The sequence below is a fragment of the Phalangium opilio genome, unplaced genomic scaffold, assembly GCF_054372755.1.
Source record: "Phalangium opilio isolate 3A_F unplaced genomic scaffold, DU_Popi_V2 ptg000031l_1, whole genome shotgun sequence".
Lineage (NCBI taxonomy): Eukaryota > Metazoa > Arthropoda > Arachnida > Opiliones > Phalangiidae > Phalangium > Phalangium opilio.
The window spans coordinates 14,281,495-14,297,338 of NW_028324158.1; the positions used below are offsets into that span (position 1 = coordinate 14,281,495).

Here is a 15,844-nt window from a genome sequence, read left to right on the forward strand (position 1 = left end):
ACTTAACATTTTTTATCATATCAGCGTTTATTAAGCTGATGTAAACTTTACAAGCAAGCTGTCATTGTTCGCATTTAGGTTTGGCTTTTGAGATAAAACCTGGGAGGTGATTTAATTTATCACGTAGGATAGGCACAATGAACCTGATAGTGCATTTTCAGTAGAAGTATGACTTCATTATGTGTATTTGTTTTCAAAAGCCCGACCTTAATGCGGTTTGTTGTAATCATAAGTTCATGTCACATTCTTCACGTAAGTTTGTATTTAATATTGGGTTATGTTTGTATATGTGGACGAAATATCAAACACCATTTATAAGTTAATTATATAATTATTTATATATTCGTTCTTTTAATCATTTAATTTATTAATTCATTAATTCATTAATTCATATTATTTATTTTTTTAGTAGTTAAATAATATTTTTTCATTTATTTACTTATTTATTCACTAATTTATTTATTCATTCATGTATTTATTTATTTAGTAATTTATTCATTCTTTAATATAACTTATTTATTTATTTAGTAATTTATTCATTCATTAATATAACTTATTTATTTATTTAGTAATTTATTCATTCATTAATATAACTTATTTATTTATTTAGTAATTTATTCATTCATTAATATAACTTATTTATTTATTTAGTAATTTATTCATTCATCAATATAACTTATTTATTTATTTAGTAATTTATTCATTCATCAATATAACTTATTTATTTATAATTAAAATTATTACATGGAAAATGGCGCTGGCAATTTTGTTGCAAATTGCTTCAGTCGAAAGTTATGACGCAAGTTAAGACGGTGCCATGTACAACATCAAAATGGCTAATACTTTCATCATCATCATTTAAGTAGCAAGTATCTACTTGGTACAAGTCGATTTTATCAGTCGGTTTCAATTTGAAATTGCCAGCAATTAATAGCTTTAATTGGCCAACGGTAATTGTCGGGTTAATATCCAAATATAGCATTGGCGCGATGAAACTTTCAACTAATATTCATTTGAAAAAACTTTAAGTCGTATATATACGAGATTTGGGTTTTCACGTCTTACCGACAATGGTTATATTATTCGAGTCATTCCAATTGCCTTAAATTAAATATAATTTTAATTTTAATTTAGGCATAGCTAAAAATGGAATTAAGTTTGATAGGCTAACCTTCGCTAAGTTTTTGTTGAGTATGCGTTGTACCAGGACTCGCGGAACTTAAAGGACCAGGACTAGTGAAACTTAAAGGACCAGGACTAGTGAAACTTAAGGAATTGGGACTCGCAAAACTTCCGGTACCCAGACTTGACGCACCAATAGCGTCCATATTTGAGCCCATTTCTATAGCGCCTTTAAAGGGAAAATGAAATGGCTTGGAAATCATTGATTTTAATTGAATAAATATGTAGAGATTATAAAATGGTTTTATAGTCTAACCTTGTCCAAGTTGGGGTTGATTATAGGCAGTGCTACCAGCTAGAGCACCACTAGGACTTATACAATTTGAATTACCCAGACTTGTGGGCCCAATACCAGCCATAGTTGAACCCATCCCTATAGCGCCTTTCATAGAAAAATACGGTTATTTAAATTTAATTTACAATTTAGCTATAATTAATTCCGTACCAGTTTGGTTACGCAATACAGCCGCTAATTCTGCCTGATGTCTTAAATCATCCTCGAATCTAATTGTTTGACGTTCAAGTTCACGTATCTTATTCTGCATTAAATTCAAAACGCCAAACGTCAACAAATTGAAATTATTATATGTTCAAAATTAAATACCTCGTGTTTTAACTCTTTCAACTCTTTCTTTACTTCTTCAATTCTAAGCCTTTTTAATTCGGCATTGTACCTTTCTCGACGTTCGGGACTCTTAAATTAATAATAATCATAAATAAATCAACCGAGGCTTAGCTAATATTATTATACTAACCATTTCGCTAAGTTTCATGGCTAAGGATTCAATTCTTAATGACTCGAAGTCACTTTTAAATTGTTCCGATTCACTAAGGTTTTCCATTCCAGACATGTTTCGAATTAAACAAACTCTAATTTTAATGTGCAGTTTGAGGTAACTTACGTTTCGTGAGAGATAATGAAGGTTTTAGAATTGTTATCTTATCTAATGACAAAAATATAACCGGTAAATTCCCTTATGGTTAGAATACCTCTCTTCAATAATTGTTTCACGATTGAGTTGTCTTTAACAAACGAATCCTAGGGACCTAGGCTACAGGTCAGGTCAAACTAATAACCAACGTGGCTAAACACAAATTTTTGGGAGGTTCATAAGGCTGTTATCAACGATAAACCACGACACAAACACCATTTTAACAGCTCATTATTTATTAATTACTAAAATTATTCTTTTTTAACAAATAAAAACTATTATACAATTGTTTCTGAAATATGGTTTGCAATTTTAGTTCTTTGAAGAACTGTATATTATATTGATTTAGGCGTATTTTATTATGCAAGTTATGACGGTACCGTTTTGAATTTCAAAATAGGATAGACTCCTAACCTCATCTTTCAAGTCGCCATTTTCCACGAGGAACAACTCAATTATATCTTTTGGTTTCAATTTGAAAAACATTGAAATCTGATTCTTCAAATGACCCACATTCATACTGGGGTTTACGCTTATCTCCGTGTACTTGCCATCGGTAGTCTTAACTGTATCATTTTTACAAATAATTAGGTAGTTTAATTAAGATACGAAGTTCTTATATCTTAATTACCCTTTACGGTTATTTTATTTGGATCATAGCTTTCATTTTTACCTAAATGGGAAATTCGGGAAAGGTAAAAAAATCACTTAAAATGTTGAATTATGACTTATTGAAGTCAGCGTACCGGAAGTTGCCGCGTTTGAGGTACCACCACCAGTACTTGCGCCAACCCCTGCAGAGCTAGAACCTATCCCTATAGCGGCTATACTTAAAAATATCAATTTATAATTTCAAAATTTTAATTTAAAATTCAAATATACCAGTTGCGTTTAAATCCTGGTTCATTAATGCCTAAATTGATATAGGTAATTAATATATTTTGTTAATTATTACGACGGTTAATTACATACGGCTATATTTCCTCTCATACGGTTTAATTCATCATTGAACGCGTCAGTTTGACGTTGAAGTTCACGTTTCTTCTCCTTCATTAAACGGCAAACGTCAGAAATAAATAATTTTTTTCCCAAAGTGAAAAATTAAAATGTTACTTCATATTCCAGATCTCTCAAACGTTTTTTCAATTCTTTAATTCTACGTTTTTTTAATTCCGCATCGTAAATTGCTCTTTCTTCGGGACTCTACAATAACCATATAATAATAAACAAATTTGCCAAGGCTTAAGTAATTTTACTAACTGACCAATCTGCTAAGATGCAATGCTTCGAACTGCTTCTCAAATGTATTTTTGTTCATCTTTTTGAAATTTTCGTTGTGATCCGGGTTTTCAAATCCCGCCATGAGTGTAATTAAATTAGTTAAACTAAGTACTTTAACTTGAGCAGAAATTAAGGAGTGATGTAAGGTTTACTAACGTTTCATACAATAAAGCTTTTTGTTTCTTTTAGAATTGATAGGTCTGTATCTTATCTTACATAAAGGTACAAAGGTAAAAATGTCAATTTGAATTGCTTTTACAACGTCCCAATTTTTGCCAACAAATTCGTTTAACGAATTAAACAATTAATAATCACTTTGAATAAAATCAGAAAATTTTTAATGGGACGTAATTTAAGAGTATGTCCTCCTATTCCATCAAAAAGAGTCCAGCTGGGCGCGCGCGGGGCTGGGCGCGTCCAGCAATCTGACCACCGTCCTATTTAGAAAAATAGCCAAACTAATTTTGAAGTATAATTAATTTGCGAAAGCCGGCCGTTCTCTCTCGCTATGCTGGAATCTTTTTCCTCAATTTTATATTTAAATCACAAATTTCCATAAGCGTGGAACCCCGAGAGCGTGTGCCAACCTGGCCTGGTCGCGTACATACAACGTTCGGGGGTACAAAAAAAGAAGCGGGGGTTTGACACCCTTGTTTAGAAGGACGACGCCTATAGCCCCCCGTGTTTGACCAGAACTCCATTCTTTGAAATACTTTAAAGTATTGTTTTCCTTATGAAGTGTGAACGGAGACCTTGTAAGCAACTTTGGGACGTAGTAAAGCTACTTTAACCCTTTTGAGGTGTGATGATAGCCCAAATTGTTCTAGCCCTACATCCAATAATCATAAATACATGGGCCTAAATTAATCAGGACTCGAGATAATTAAAAACACTAGATTATTTTGGCACCCATTGTGACCCAAACCCTGAACTTTGTGACCTCATAAATCGATTTTAACGCGACTTCAGTGGAAATCCTTTCATGGTCTAATAGCCCAAAGTATCCTGGATCTAACGGTAATTAGTACTTAGGCCTAGAGTAATTAGAGTTGAAACGCGTCAAGTACATATCCAAAAACGTGGATTTTCCACTTTGAGTGACGAACTTCCGGGGGTAAGGTAGAGCCCATTTGGCAAAAGCTGGTCGGCCTTAGTTTTGGTTGTAGCTGAAATAAATCTTTGTCTTTTATAGCTGACGCGGGTGGCGTCGCCATCGTAAAAGGCGACGATTTTCATTAGGGTAATGCTCGGAAGCTTCGCCCTAAGGGGCGTCGAACTCGCTTTTGCCCAAAAATTTTAGATACGCTCGCGCCTACAAGTACCAAACGCCAAGGTTCAAAAATTTATGGTCGAGTTATTAGGGACTTCAGACCGACCTTATATACCGAGAGGTCATGTCATTCGGATAAAAGTCAGACAAGGCGGGTCACGTGGGTGGAGGCGCGTCTGATGAAAGAGGAGGGGCCATCAAAAACTATCTCACTGATTTCTACCCTCACCCCCCACCTCACCTCAAACCCCCTAGGATAAAAATGGACACAAAATAATTTACAGAATGCTAATATTAATATTTGCGTATAATTTTTATCACATTAGTCCTCTTTCGAATTTCAAAGTCACTGTTTTGTATATAAATTCGCATTAAACTTTTTAATAGTAGGAAAACTACTATATTATAGTATAATTCTACTAGTTATTAATTAATTCCCAATTGTGATGTGGAGTGAATTATTTGCAAAAACAAAGTAATCACTCTAAAAGAATAAAAATCATAAATGTTTTATTGTATTGGGCGTTGTTTGGTTTCTGGCGCAAAAAAATAACTGTAGAAATATATATAGATAGAGTCATTCCATTCCATATTTTTGGTTCGGACGATTAGAGTTCGTGTGACCTTGGACACTGGCCATTGGGCCTTGCGCTTCTTGATTATAAATGTAGACAAGTACGGGAAGGGGAGAGGATGAGAGAGATACAATTCCCAAGTAGTCCAGGAAAATATGATTCTATCAGGGAATCTCTGGAGAATGATGATGCCATCGCTTCGCGTGCTAAGTAATTGAATTGTTCGTTCCGTAGATGTTCAAATCTATTGTTTGGACTTATTTATTTCTATTATAATATTGCTTATATTAAATATTAGCATAAGTAAATAATAATAAGTTATATAGATGAAGGGGGCAAGAATTACTCGGGCCTTAATTGTGGTAACCCCAAGTATTGTATTGAGTATCATTGTAAAGTTGTGAAGTAGGACTATAACATACTCGAAGGACTTCCCCGTATCTGTTATAGAACCAGAGTTCTGACGTCCTCAATTGCTTGAACCCAAACGTCTTAATAACTAAATATCTAACATTTATTTCTCACATCACATAAGTCCAATTTCGGGGGCAATAAAATGAACTCGCATCTCTGGAAGATACAGAGAGAGCTTGGAGCATTCAATATCTTCGAGTGCCGGGTTTTTTAGTGCCTGAACAATTTTAGACCATTATAGTTTAACGTTCTCCCCCCAATGTAAATTGCGCGAGAGATTTTCCCGCGCTGTATAGTCACGTGGGCTACTCCGAGAGGCGATAAAAGGCGGGAAAACCCAGTTAGCCTTTTAAATGCCGACAATATTAAAAACGGTCAAGTCGAGACCATTAAGAGCTTAGATTAATGAGGGCTCCCCCTTCGAGCGAGCGACTGCTGACATTGAGAAGGCTTTAGTGTGAATTGAATTGCTCCCGCAAAATGGCACTGACTTTTACACTACGTCTCAAATCGAGTCTGCCATAAGAGAACTACAAAGGGAAGATGAAAAGATACCTATGTACAATCGTTGCCCATTCATTTTCCCAGAATTATACCTTCCCTTTAAACGGTGAGACTATAGGATAGATTCCACGGTTTTGTACTTTGGCATTGGAATGAACTTTGAACGTAGGTTTGGGGAACGTTATAGCGGACATTCCAGGCATATTTTACCGAAGATTTACCGCTAACCGCCGGCTTGTACGTAAGCCTTGGTTGAGGCTTTTCCTTTACGAACCGAATTCCTCAGCTTATATCCCGGCCCTCTCTTTTATATAGTTTGTCGCGTCGATAGTGTACTTAGTATTTAAGGGGAAACACTACCTACCACGTACTGTCAACTCGCCTTGGATATTCCCACTACTTTACGTTGAATCTTACCGATTAACTTGACATAAACCCGTATTTATGACACGGGATTTTCTTAGTCATATTAAATTTTTTATCTATGACGATTCGTAAATACTATGACTCTTTTTAACTTATTGGCGAAATCATTATTTTTTGAACATAATCGGTAAAGTTATAAAAAAAATATATATTTCACGTGAATTAATTAACGAGTGATATCATTTATCTTGCGCCAAAAAGTTTGAAGAGCACGTGCAATAATTTTCTCGCGCCAAAAAGTTTAAAAAGCACGTGGAATAATTTTCTTCGCGCCAAAAGTTTGAAGAGCACATGCAATAATTTTCTCGCGCCAAAAAGTTTGAAGAGCACGTGCAATAATTTTCTCGCGCCAAAAAGGATTAAACGCATCTAGACCTTGACGTTTCGCATAGACGCATACGCGTAGATTCCACTCCAGCATGAGTTTAATTCTACCGCTCTAGGATCTTTGATTAGAATCAGGCAAACTCCCTACCTAATAAATGTGGCAATTTGAATCCGTACCTTGGGTAAACAAGGTTAGATTCCGCGTTCCCCCTTAAATGACGGCATCAGGACCTTCCATGCAGCTAGGAACTAGCTGGAAATTACAACTAGCTAGCCACTCGCTCCTAGAGTCCTAGCCTTAAAAGCTCAGCTTGAAAATCAACCCCGGTAATAGCTGGCGCGAGCTACGAATAGAAAATAGTGACCGTGTTGGGGTTTTCCTTGTGAAGTTTACCGCGCTAGCCGAGCGCGCGTGGAGTTTCCCGCCAAAATGGGGCTACTTAGTTTGGGTCCCGTCGTTTACGAGCCTAATATAAAAGGGGTCAGTGCGCGGACAATAGGCGGGGAAATGAACGTTCCGAAGAATATATACCCAAACCAAATTAGATCATGTATAGTATAGTAACAGCTTCCGAAAAGCAAAATTGAACACTCTATATCTTTCGTGGCGCGCAAAATATGGCTACGTTTACTCGCAATTAAGATTTGTTCGCATTAGTTCTAAGTTTAGAACGAGTGAATAAAAAGACCGAGTTTCTCAGAGAGGTCTGTGACGTATGTACAAAATTATGAGGGGAATTACCACATCAACCGTAGTCTATCTCCTTCCCAGAATGCATTGAAGTTCAAATCATAAACTGCATTTTACTAAAATGTGAACATCGACTCCAAAATGGCCGGATTCTAATTCAATCCGAAGCCGGGCTAAAAATGGCCCACACACTGGTGTCGGTTCTTCCAATCCAACCGTAAAATAAAAGGTACCCCCACTCGATCCTCCGATTCAACTCTCTAGTGGAGACCCCGAACTGCACTGCACTGCGCTGCGCTGCGCTGGGGCATTCGAAACTTTCACCCCGGTAGCTTAGAAAGCGGCAGTAAATAGCTAGGTCCCGAATATTCAATTATGTTAATCGAAATTCGGCAATCCCTGGTGACCTAAGGGACCCATCATACTGCGCCCCCCATCCCCTACCCCCTCCCCAAAATGCCCACCCCAACCTATGTGCTAAAGATGGGGATGGAGCCAAAGTTGGTCGCGGAGAGATGAGGAATGAAGATAATACGGGGAGTGAGAGATAAGGGGGTTTAAAACAAGATGGTCAAGGTAGTTCAACCACCTTTCTCTTAAGCTAAAATATTTTTAATAAAATTTTACGATTAATGTATTTCGAAATTAATTTATAAATTAATAAATTAAATTTTGAATTAGAAAATATTCAATATAATACCCCTTGAAACGGATCTAATACCATTTTCCTTATTAACCGAACCACATCGGACGTGAGTACCAACACACATTCACGTTTGAAACAAAATCTACGGGAGGGTACAGGAAACTTTATTGATGTACTAATACTTAGGACTAGCACCTTGAACGAGCTCGGCGCGAGGGATGCTGGGAAGGAAGAAAGCCCCTTTTCTATTCTATTAATCACTATGTAATCCGTAGCCAGTCGGCTGCCCCAGAATTCAAAACGCCTGATTTCAGAACGGAGGTGCCAGCCAAGGCCTAAGTATAACCGAGGATAAAAAAGGTTTTACTACGATTATACGAAAATAAAAAGGGACTCGGCGGTTTTTACGACAATTTGATTGTTATTTGAGAAGGAATAAGACTCTTATCGTCGTACACCTCACTGGATTAGCTAGGGTTGTAAGGCTAGCCCTTAAGCCGGCATCACACCTTTCGCGAGCGTGTAACACCAGCTTTCAAGCTATATAATTTTGTTTTACAAAAAAAAAAAAAACAAATTTAAACAAATTATTTTAAATTAAATTTCGTCACAAAATTTGATTGGTCCTTGAAAAGTAACGAAATATGTTTTACTATCTCAAATTTCTGAGTTCACCCAAAAATATATACTAAAGGACCCAAGGTAGGCCTACAAGCTGTACAGTATCTCTTGGGAAAACTCAAAACTCGCTATAGTTGCATACATGCGCTATGGGTTTTGGGTTTTAGTCCAAAACTTTGATGCCTTAAGGCGAAAATGTTAATACTTGGGACTCACTCACTACATGAAGGAGGAGAGAGAAAAAAGCAAGTGGGTCCACCACTAACAACCTCAAAATTTCGGTCTCGGACTTGTAAAGTAGCGTAATCCACTTTGGAGGGTCGACGGAAGGAAGATAGGGTCTAGAATTCCCGAATTAGGGACTAGGCACCACTATCTAGGGCTTTAATGTTGCCAACTTCTCGCTTATATGGCCAGAGGGTGCAACATACGTTGTACTGAATGCAGAATAAAACGGACTCCAACTGTAAGGTCAAAAGGGCCTAACTCCACTTTAACCTATTCAGTATGAACTTCGCGTGGGTTGAAATTAAATTCAGGCAAATTTTCGAGTTACTCTGTTCGTCCATTAAGACGATGGGGGGTTTAACCCCTAAAGATTTCTCAGGCCCCCCTCGACCCCCATCTCCCTCGGAAGAAGAAAATAACCCCAAACTATCGCCCAAAGGTTTTTATCGCAACTAGGGACATGTTTTTGAGTTTTTTGACTGGTGTCAAACTAAATTTCCAAACCAAAAGAAAATGATACGAAAAACACCATGGAAAAATACCTATTTTAGCCTATGACTCCACTACCAACCTTAAACTGAAACTTCCCATAAAGAACAAAGCAAAGTCAACTTAACCTCATACTAAAGCTCAAACAAAACTACGGGCTAAACTTCAAGAATCGCTTCAAAAGTGACGAGAGTTTAAAAACGAATTTCCGTTTTTTCCTGGAAAGTTTTTCCTTGCCAAAATAGTAAAGTGGTTTACGAAACTACTCACTCGTTTCTTCAAAAAAGGATGGGGTTAGGTCTTAAATAGGTTTATCTATAACGAACAGGAAATGCCTTAAGCTATCAATTTCCTAACGAAGAGGGTTTATTTTTTTATTTATTTCCTTATAGTAACGTTGATTTTAAACTTAATTTAAAAGTTTCAAAAGATAAATAAATATAAATTTTGGTAAACTCGCGCTTATAACAACAACCATCGTGCGATGGCGTCAGATAAATTAGTTTAATTCCATTTTAATGAATTTTTCAGGGAAATTACGGTCTAATTAGATGCTATTACCATTACGCAATCCTTTTACACTGATTTGATTCCGGGAAGAAAAACACGATTCCAGAAATATGATATAAATATAAAAAAAAAAATAAAAAAAGATGAATCCCCTAAATGATTCCCCTGTCGATTTGTGTCTGACGTATATCTTTGGCTCGTTTAGCATATGTGTATGTGTGCCGGCCGAGCTTTGAAAACTATTATAAACCACGCCTTATAAGTAAACGTACCGACGCCTATGTTTACATAGAGACTCACTCACTCACTAGGCCCGTTACGTTTCCCCGGCGTGCAGGCAAAACGGCAACCCGCTTTAAAGGAACATTACAGTCAAAACCCTCATAAAGGAACCACTCCCATTCTTGATGGGATGGTTGAGAAGCGTAACACTATGAAACAGTAAAGAGAGACAGCCATGAATTCATTTTTGCGACCCCCCCATCCTTTCCACGCGCCGAGCGCTTGAATGACCTTGAGATGAGTCTAATTTCTCGTGCAGTCTTTCTTTTTTGTTAACACTATGAAACAGTAAAGAGAGCCAACAAAGAAGTCATTTTTGTGACCCCCCTCCCATCCGCTCCACGCGCCTAGCGCTAGAACGACCTTGAAATGATCGTAACATCTCGTGCGCGGTGTTTCTTTCATTGTAAGGGCAAAGATATACTCAACCATTTCAACTACGACGTCTGTTAATGGGTAAAACGCGTAGTGAAGCGCGTGAAAAAACATTGGAGGTAAAAATCCATCTACAATGTTTATGTTATGACTGACAAAACACTCAGTTTTTCACCTCTCCATATAGATAGATAGGAGTGTGTCATTCATTCTTTTAAAAAAGATTTGGACCACCAATGGTTGTTTGAGAGTTAATTTGAATTCTCGTCTTTCCGCTATCGAGGAGTATTTTCGATATGTAAATCAAACTCAGAGAGCTCTATCTCTTTATTTTATTGGAAATGGTTCAGTATATGATTTGAAAGCCGTCGGCTGGTTAGTTGCGCCTCGACATGCAACCGGACCCTGTTTTGCTTACACACTCTTTGCCTATCTTACCAGAGTGATTGATGGTGATTACTCTAAGGGCGTAGCTAGATTTGTGTGGCAATACTTTCTTTTTTTATGTTAAAAAAATTGATATGTTATTACGAAAGAAGTCTAAAAATATATGGAAAATGGTGGCATGGATTAGGATTAAATTTCCTAGAAAATTATTTTGAAAATACGTGAAATATTAAGATTTTAGAATCACGAGACCTTCAATTTGATCAAAGCGCGTGAAATATTAAGATTTTATTTTATTTTTAACTTCTATCTCTACTAGGCCTAAATCAATCAATGAATAAACTAAACGAGCCCCGGAATTGGGGATGCTCAATAATAGCAGCAATCGAACTTTGCAGCAATCAATATTTAACGAAATGGTATTAGTTGGACGGTTGCAGCTAGCTAGGGTTGCCCGGGTTGCGTCAGGCTTTTGAATTATATAAATAAACAGGGGGGTGCCATCCAGAATCTCTTTCTAGACAAAAACCCGATACATCCCGGAAAACTGGAGCCCTGTATGCAGCCAGGCCAGGTCAGGAGCGAGAGAGCAGAGTGAGGGATTCGCTAGAGAATTCGGACTTCGGAGAGAGATTGCTACGTAAAGGGAAAGAAAATATAAAGGAGCCACGCATGCAGCCAAGGCTTAGGTTCTCTCTCTGATATCTCATTGGTTATTCATTTAGGCGTCAGATGAATGGTGGAAAGGAGGCTATTATATAGGGGTCGGTCGGGTCACAAGAGGGTCGTTTGCAGTGTCACGCCACATTTGTCTTCTTCGCAACTCTCATCTCCAATAGATGAATCTCTATTTCTCTCGCCTTCCCCGCATCACGCTTCCCTTTATCAATTTGTACAGTACGTCTCTATTGTTTTCGAATATACCGCGTGAAACTTTCCAGCTAACTAATTTACAATTCATTGAATTGTTTCAAATTGTACAGCATAAAGCAACCAAATGTATAGAACTGAAATGTAAATTTAAAAAATTAGCATTTATAATTATAAAACGTGGAAATATAAAAAAGGTTCCGATTTGGCAGGCACGTGCGCGATTTCGCGGTTTATTTTCCCGCCATTTAACAGATATTACAAATATCTCGTGCTGCTCGATTTCACGCTTTTTATAATTACCAAGGTCTCGCGCTCAATTTCGAAGGTACCTACCAAGGCCTATATCTCGTGATTTCACGATTCTTATTCTAAAAAAATCTACGAATAAAACCTTTAGGCCTAATGATTGTCTAGAGGTGAAGCTTGCCTGTCAAGGAGTAGGGGGGTTTAACCTCCTAAAATAGATAGAGCAATAACCGACGACGGACCGGTTGCTCTTTTTCTAAAAAGCTCTCAATTTTTATCCGCTATCCCTGAAATAGGGGGCCCAACCCTTATGTAAACGCATCGGGGCTTTCCCTCTCTCCACAACCACACCAGGCTCGTTTTTATCAAGCCTCCTCTTAACTCATAGAAAACCAGTTCGCCCGAGAGCCAAGGCTTAAAGGATTTTTTCATCACTCTAGTTTTAGACGAGTAATATCATTAGAATATGGAAAATTCCTCCATGAATATCAACTTAAATCAAACGATAAATGTTTATAAAACGAATATGAATACGATTGAGTTATATTTTGAAGCTATTCAATATTAAAAAGTGATTTGAATAAATTCATGGTATAGCCTAACTTCATGATTGCTTTTTTGTGTCATTCTCATATATTCTTTTTTTTTTTTTTTGCTCTCCTATCTAGTTAGTCGTAGGTTGTATGTCCCGAGGCTTGACTAGCTTCCAACGACGACATAATTTGACCCGGAAACAATCTTGATTAAAATTGCGTCCGTGGTTTGACTCGGCCCGGGGTTATTATAAAAATGAAATTTTTCATTTATAACAGAGAGGTCTGTTTGATTGCATACTTAATTAGCAAACCCTATTTTTTGTTACTAAAAACCCCCTCCGTAAATTAAAATGCCTTTAGGCTTAAATTATTTTCAATCGAATCAATTCTGATTTGACAAAGAGACTAAAAGGCCAAGCTAAGCCTAAATTTTAAATTTTAGGCTTAAAACTGACGATTTCGCACGTGTTTTTGCGCGAGATAATTCAATTCAAAAATCAACTAGGCCTAAATTTCAAACTAGTCTTAACAACTGCGCACGTGGATTAAGAGTTTGAATCTCTCTAAGCCTAAAATTCAAATAAGGCTTAGAAATCGAATATTTTTCCCGCGTGTTGAATTGAATAAATATATTCGAGGGTTCATTTGCGTAATTATTAACTCATAAACGCGATCTGTAAATTCTAAATAAAGAATATTGTGGGTGGCACGGGAATCGTAAAAAAATCATTTCCACGGTGGGTCATACACGGAAGGCCTTACCTTATTTAAGGGGGTATACCCCCCCCCTATTATTGACAGAGTCCATGCGCGCTTGGCCCCGTAGCTTCGAATCCATTTTTTACCCCCTCCCCCTCTAAGAACTGGCAACCATTTCGAGTAGCGTCACGCGAAGGAGATAGTAACACGCGAATATTTATCGACTATCAGCAGTTACTCGGGTTAAAACCGTACCGGATTAACCATAAATGCCATTTCTCGGTATGAAAAGAAGCGCGCTTTGACGGGGACGTGACGTGACCGTTGGTCAAGGATTTTTTATCTATGGCCAATTAATCAGGCTTTCTAAATAGAGCTCGGACAGATTTTATTGGCCGCGCGTCCCGCTTCTGAGAGAGAGAGGATTTTTTTAATAGCTGAGATAGTTGAGACTGTTTGTTTAATGAAATTATGCGGTCAATTGAATAGGCCTTTACAGAAAGTTCTAAAGGAATTATGGGTACTTGTCCCCTCTTGTAGTTCAAACTGAGTCAGTTCAGTTCAGCCAGTTTTGTGTTATAAAAAACACGAACTGGAGGCAAGATTTGGAGAGATAAAGCAGACTGATAAAATGGTGGGCTTTTTTTAAAGCGTTTGTTCTTCGTTTGTGTTTCTCTACTTTGTGCCAGCAAATCTTATTCATATTATGCCGAACTATTCTAATGTTGATATTTGATACTCGTATGAATTTATAATGATTAGATTTAACGTAAAGTATATTTATTTAAGAATTTTGATCTAAGCCTTGGTTGTTGAGTTTAGTGACGTCACTTCCGAGAGAATTTTGGTGACGTATGGCTGTTATAATGCGCAGGCGCGGCGGGACAAATCAACAAGGTGCGCAAGCCGTAAAAACTTTCTATAAACTTGAAGGAGAGAGTAATGGAGTGGAAACCCCCATACCTTAAGCGTTGCCTTTGTACCCCCACCTACGGCACCATAGTCCTCCCATCATCCCCAGCGGTTAGGTAGGGTCGTGCCGGACGAAATTGTAAAGGACGCTCCCTCTATCTCAAAAATAGAAGCTAGTTCTCATTCAAATAAAATGGCGCTACGCGGCAGCACTTAGCAATCGCCTACGGAAGGGTAGGGGCGTGCGCGAGGTACACTGGGAGAGATATGGTGCCGCAGGTCGCCCATCATCATTTCCAATCCATCTGACTCCCTTATCCCTGCTATAAAGGCCTATTCACTTTGAACGTTCCCCGACTTTTATACCAATCTTGAAGAGTGTCGCAGCCATCTCATCTACTATATTATATTCATATTGTCCCGCGTGTCCAGTCAGTACTTGTGTGTCTTTTAGGGGGGGGGGGACGAAATGGTAGCGTCCGAGTTAATGCTGGTATAGCACGGAATTGGCGTGAAAGGCCGAGAGGAGGCGTGGTTGTAAAGAGGCGCTCGGAACCTCGGTCGGTCCAGTTAAAGCGTGTTAAAAATGATAAAGTCTTTCCTAATGGACTCTTCTTTCTCTATCACGCCCTTATCCTTCTTCTATTTTCTTTCTATCTCTATATATAAGGTTCCCGGGAACGATTTGATCGCGTGTTAAATTATTATAGACTTTCAAAGATTTTCTATTGAACTATACGATTTTTGTGGACTATCCATAATCAATATCATTTGTTCTTTTCGGTTTCATTAAAAACACCTTTTCTATAACCCAGATTAATTTTATCTCAAGGATGTTTAGTATCGATGGAAAGGTGAGAATTGGGGCTATGACATACTCAAAGAACTTCACTGTACCTCTTATAGAACCAGAGTTAAAAGGGGTAGTGTAAATAAGCCCATGTTAATCCTATGGAGAGGACGTTAATGAACATTTTGCTTAGTTACTCGAGAACTAATTGTCGTAACCCCAAGTTTTTAGTATCGTTGGAAAGGTGAGAAATAGGACTATAACATCCTAAAAGGACAACACCGTATCTCTTATAGAACCAGAGTTATAACACCACAAAATAGTATAAACTGATTTCAACTTCAGAGAGCCACCTGTAAGTTACCACAAATTAAAATTTTCTAGATTAAAATTTCAAGCTGACATTTTCCAGGATAGGATTTCCTTGACCAGTACGAACTCTGACCTATAGCTTTATTATACATGGGAGTGTTAAAAATTGGAAAAAATAAATAAATCAACATATAGTGGGAGTATTTTTCAGGAGCTCCATTAAGATAAGAGGGGACTATTAAAGAGTGCATGGTACAATGTCGTGACGAGTATGTTGGTGTCGTGATGAGAGAGCGTTTAAAAGTTGTCGGGGGTGGTAGCGTGAGAGTCGCTGCT

At 37.6% G+C, this 15,844-nt stretch overlaps 2 protein-coding genes across 2 annotated transcripts; both read right to left on the reverse strand.

Annotated features, from left to right (window-relative positions):
• Positions 1-736: 736 nt before the first annotated feature.
• Positions 737-1,541, reverse strand: LOC149690857 (uncharacterized). Its single transcript, XM_089870542.1, has 4 exons — positions 1,439-1,541; positions 1,172-1,351; positions 1,066-1,101; positions 737-1,002 (listed from the first exon to the last, which is right to left on the reverse strand). Exons 1-4 carry the CDS (start codon positions 1,539-1,541, stop codon positions 782-784), a joined length of 540 nt encoding a protein of 179 aa, XP_089726668.1. The 3' UTR covers positions 737-781.
• An 810-nt stretch (positions 1,542-2,351) lies between these two features.
• Positions 2,352-4,033, reverse strand: LOC149690858 (uncharacterized). Its single transcript, XM_089870769.1, has 7 exons — positions 3,379-4,033; positions 3,228-3,317; positions 3,087-3,161; positions 2,997-3,027; positions 2,861-2,938; positions 2,746-2,787; positions 2,352-2,680 (listed from the first exon to the last, which is right to left on the reverse strand). The coding sequence occupies exons 1-7, from the start codon at positions 3,475-3,477 to the stop codon at positions 2,460-2,462; spliced, it is 636 nt and encodes a 211-aa protein (XP_089726895.1). The 5' UTR covers positions 3,478-4,033; the 3' UTR covers positions 2,352-2,459.
• Between the last annotated feature and the right edge of the window lie 11,811 nt (positions 4,034-15,844).

Excerpts from the sequence above, each read along its gene's own strand:
- LOC149690857 (XM_089870542.1), bottom strand. The coding sequence starts at position 1,541 with ATGGCTGGTATTGGGCCCACAAGTCTGGGTAATTCAAATTGTATAAGT. Across the intron at positions 1,352-1,438 it reads TCAACCCCAACTTGGACAAG|GCGCTATAGAAATGGGCTCA; the intron begins GTTAGACTATAA and ends TTCCCTTTAAAG. Across the intron at positions 1,102-1,171 it reads TCAACAAAAACTTAGCGAAG|GCAATTGGAATGACTCGAAT; the intron begins GTTAGCCTATCA and ends ATTTAATTTAAG.
- LOC149690858 (XM_089870769.1), bottom strand. The coding sequence starts at position 3,477 with ATGGCGGGATTTGAAAACCCGGATCACAACGAAAATTTCAAAAAGATG. Across the intron at positions 3,318-3,378 it reads CATTGCATCTTAGCAGATTG|AGTCCCGAAGAAAGAGCAAT; the intron begins GTCAGTTAGTAA and ends TGGTTATTGTAG. Across the intron at positions 3,162-3,227 it reads TGAGAGATCTGGAATATGAA|GAGAAGAAACGTGAACTTCA; the intron begins GTAACATTTTAA and ends CGTTTAATGAAG.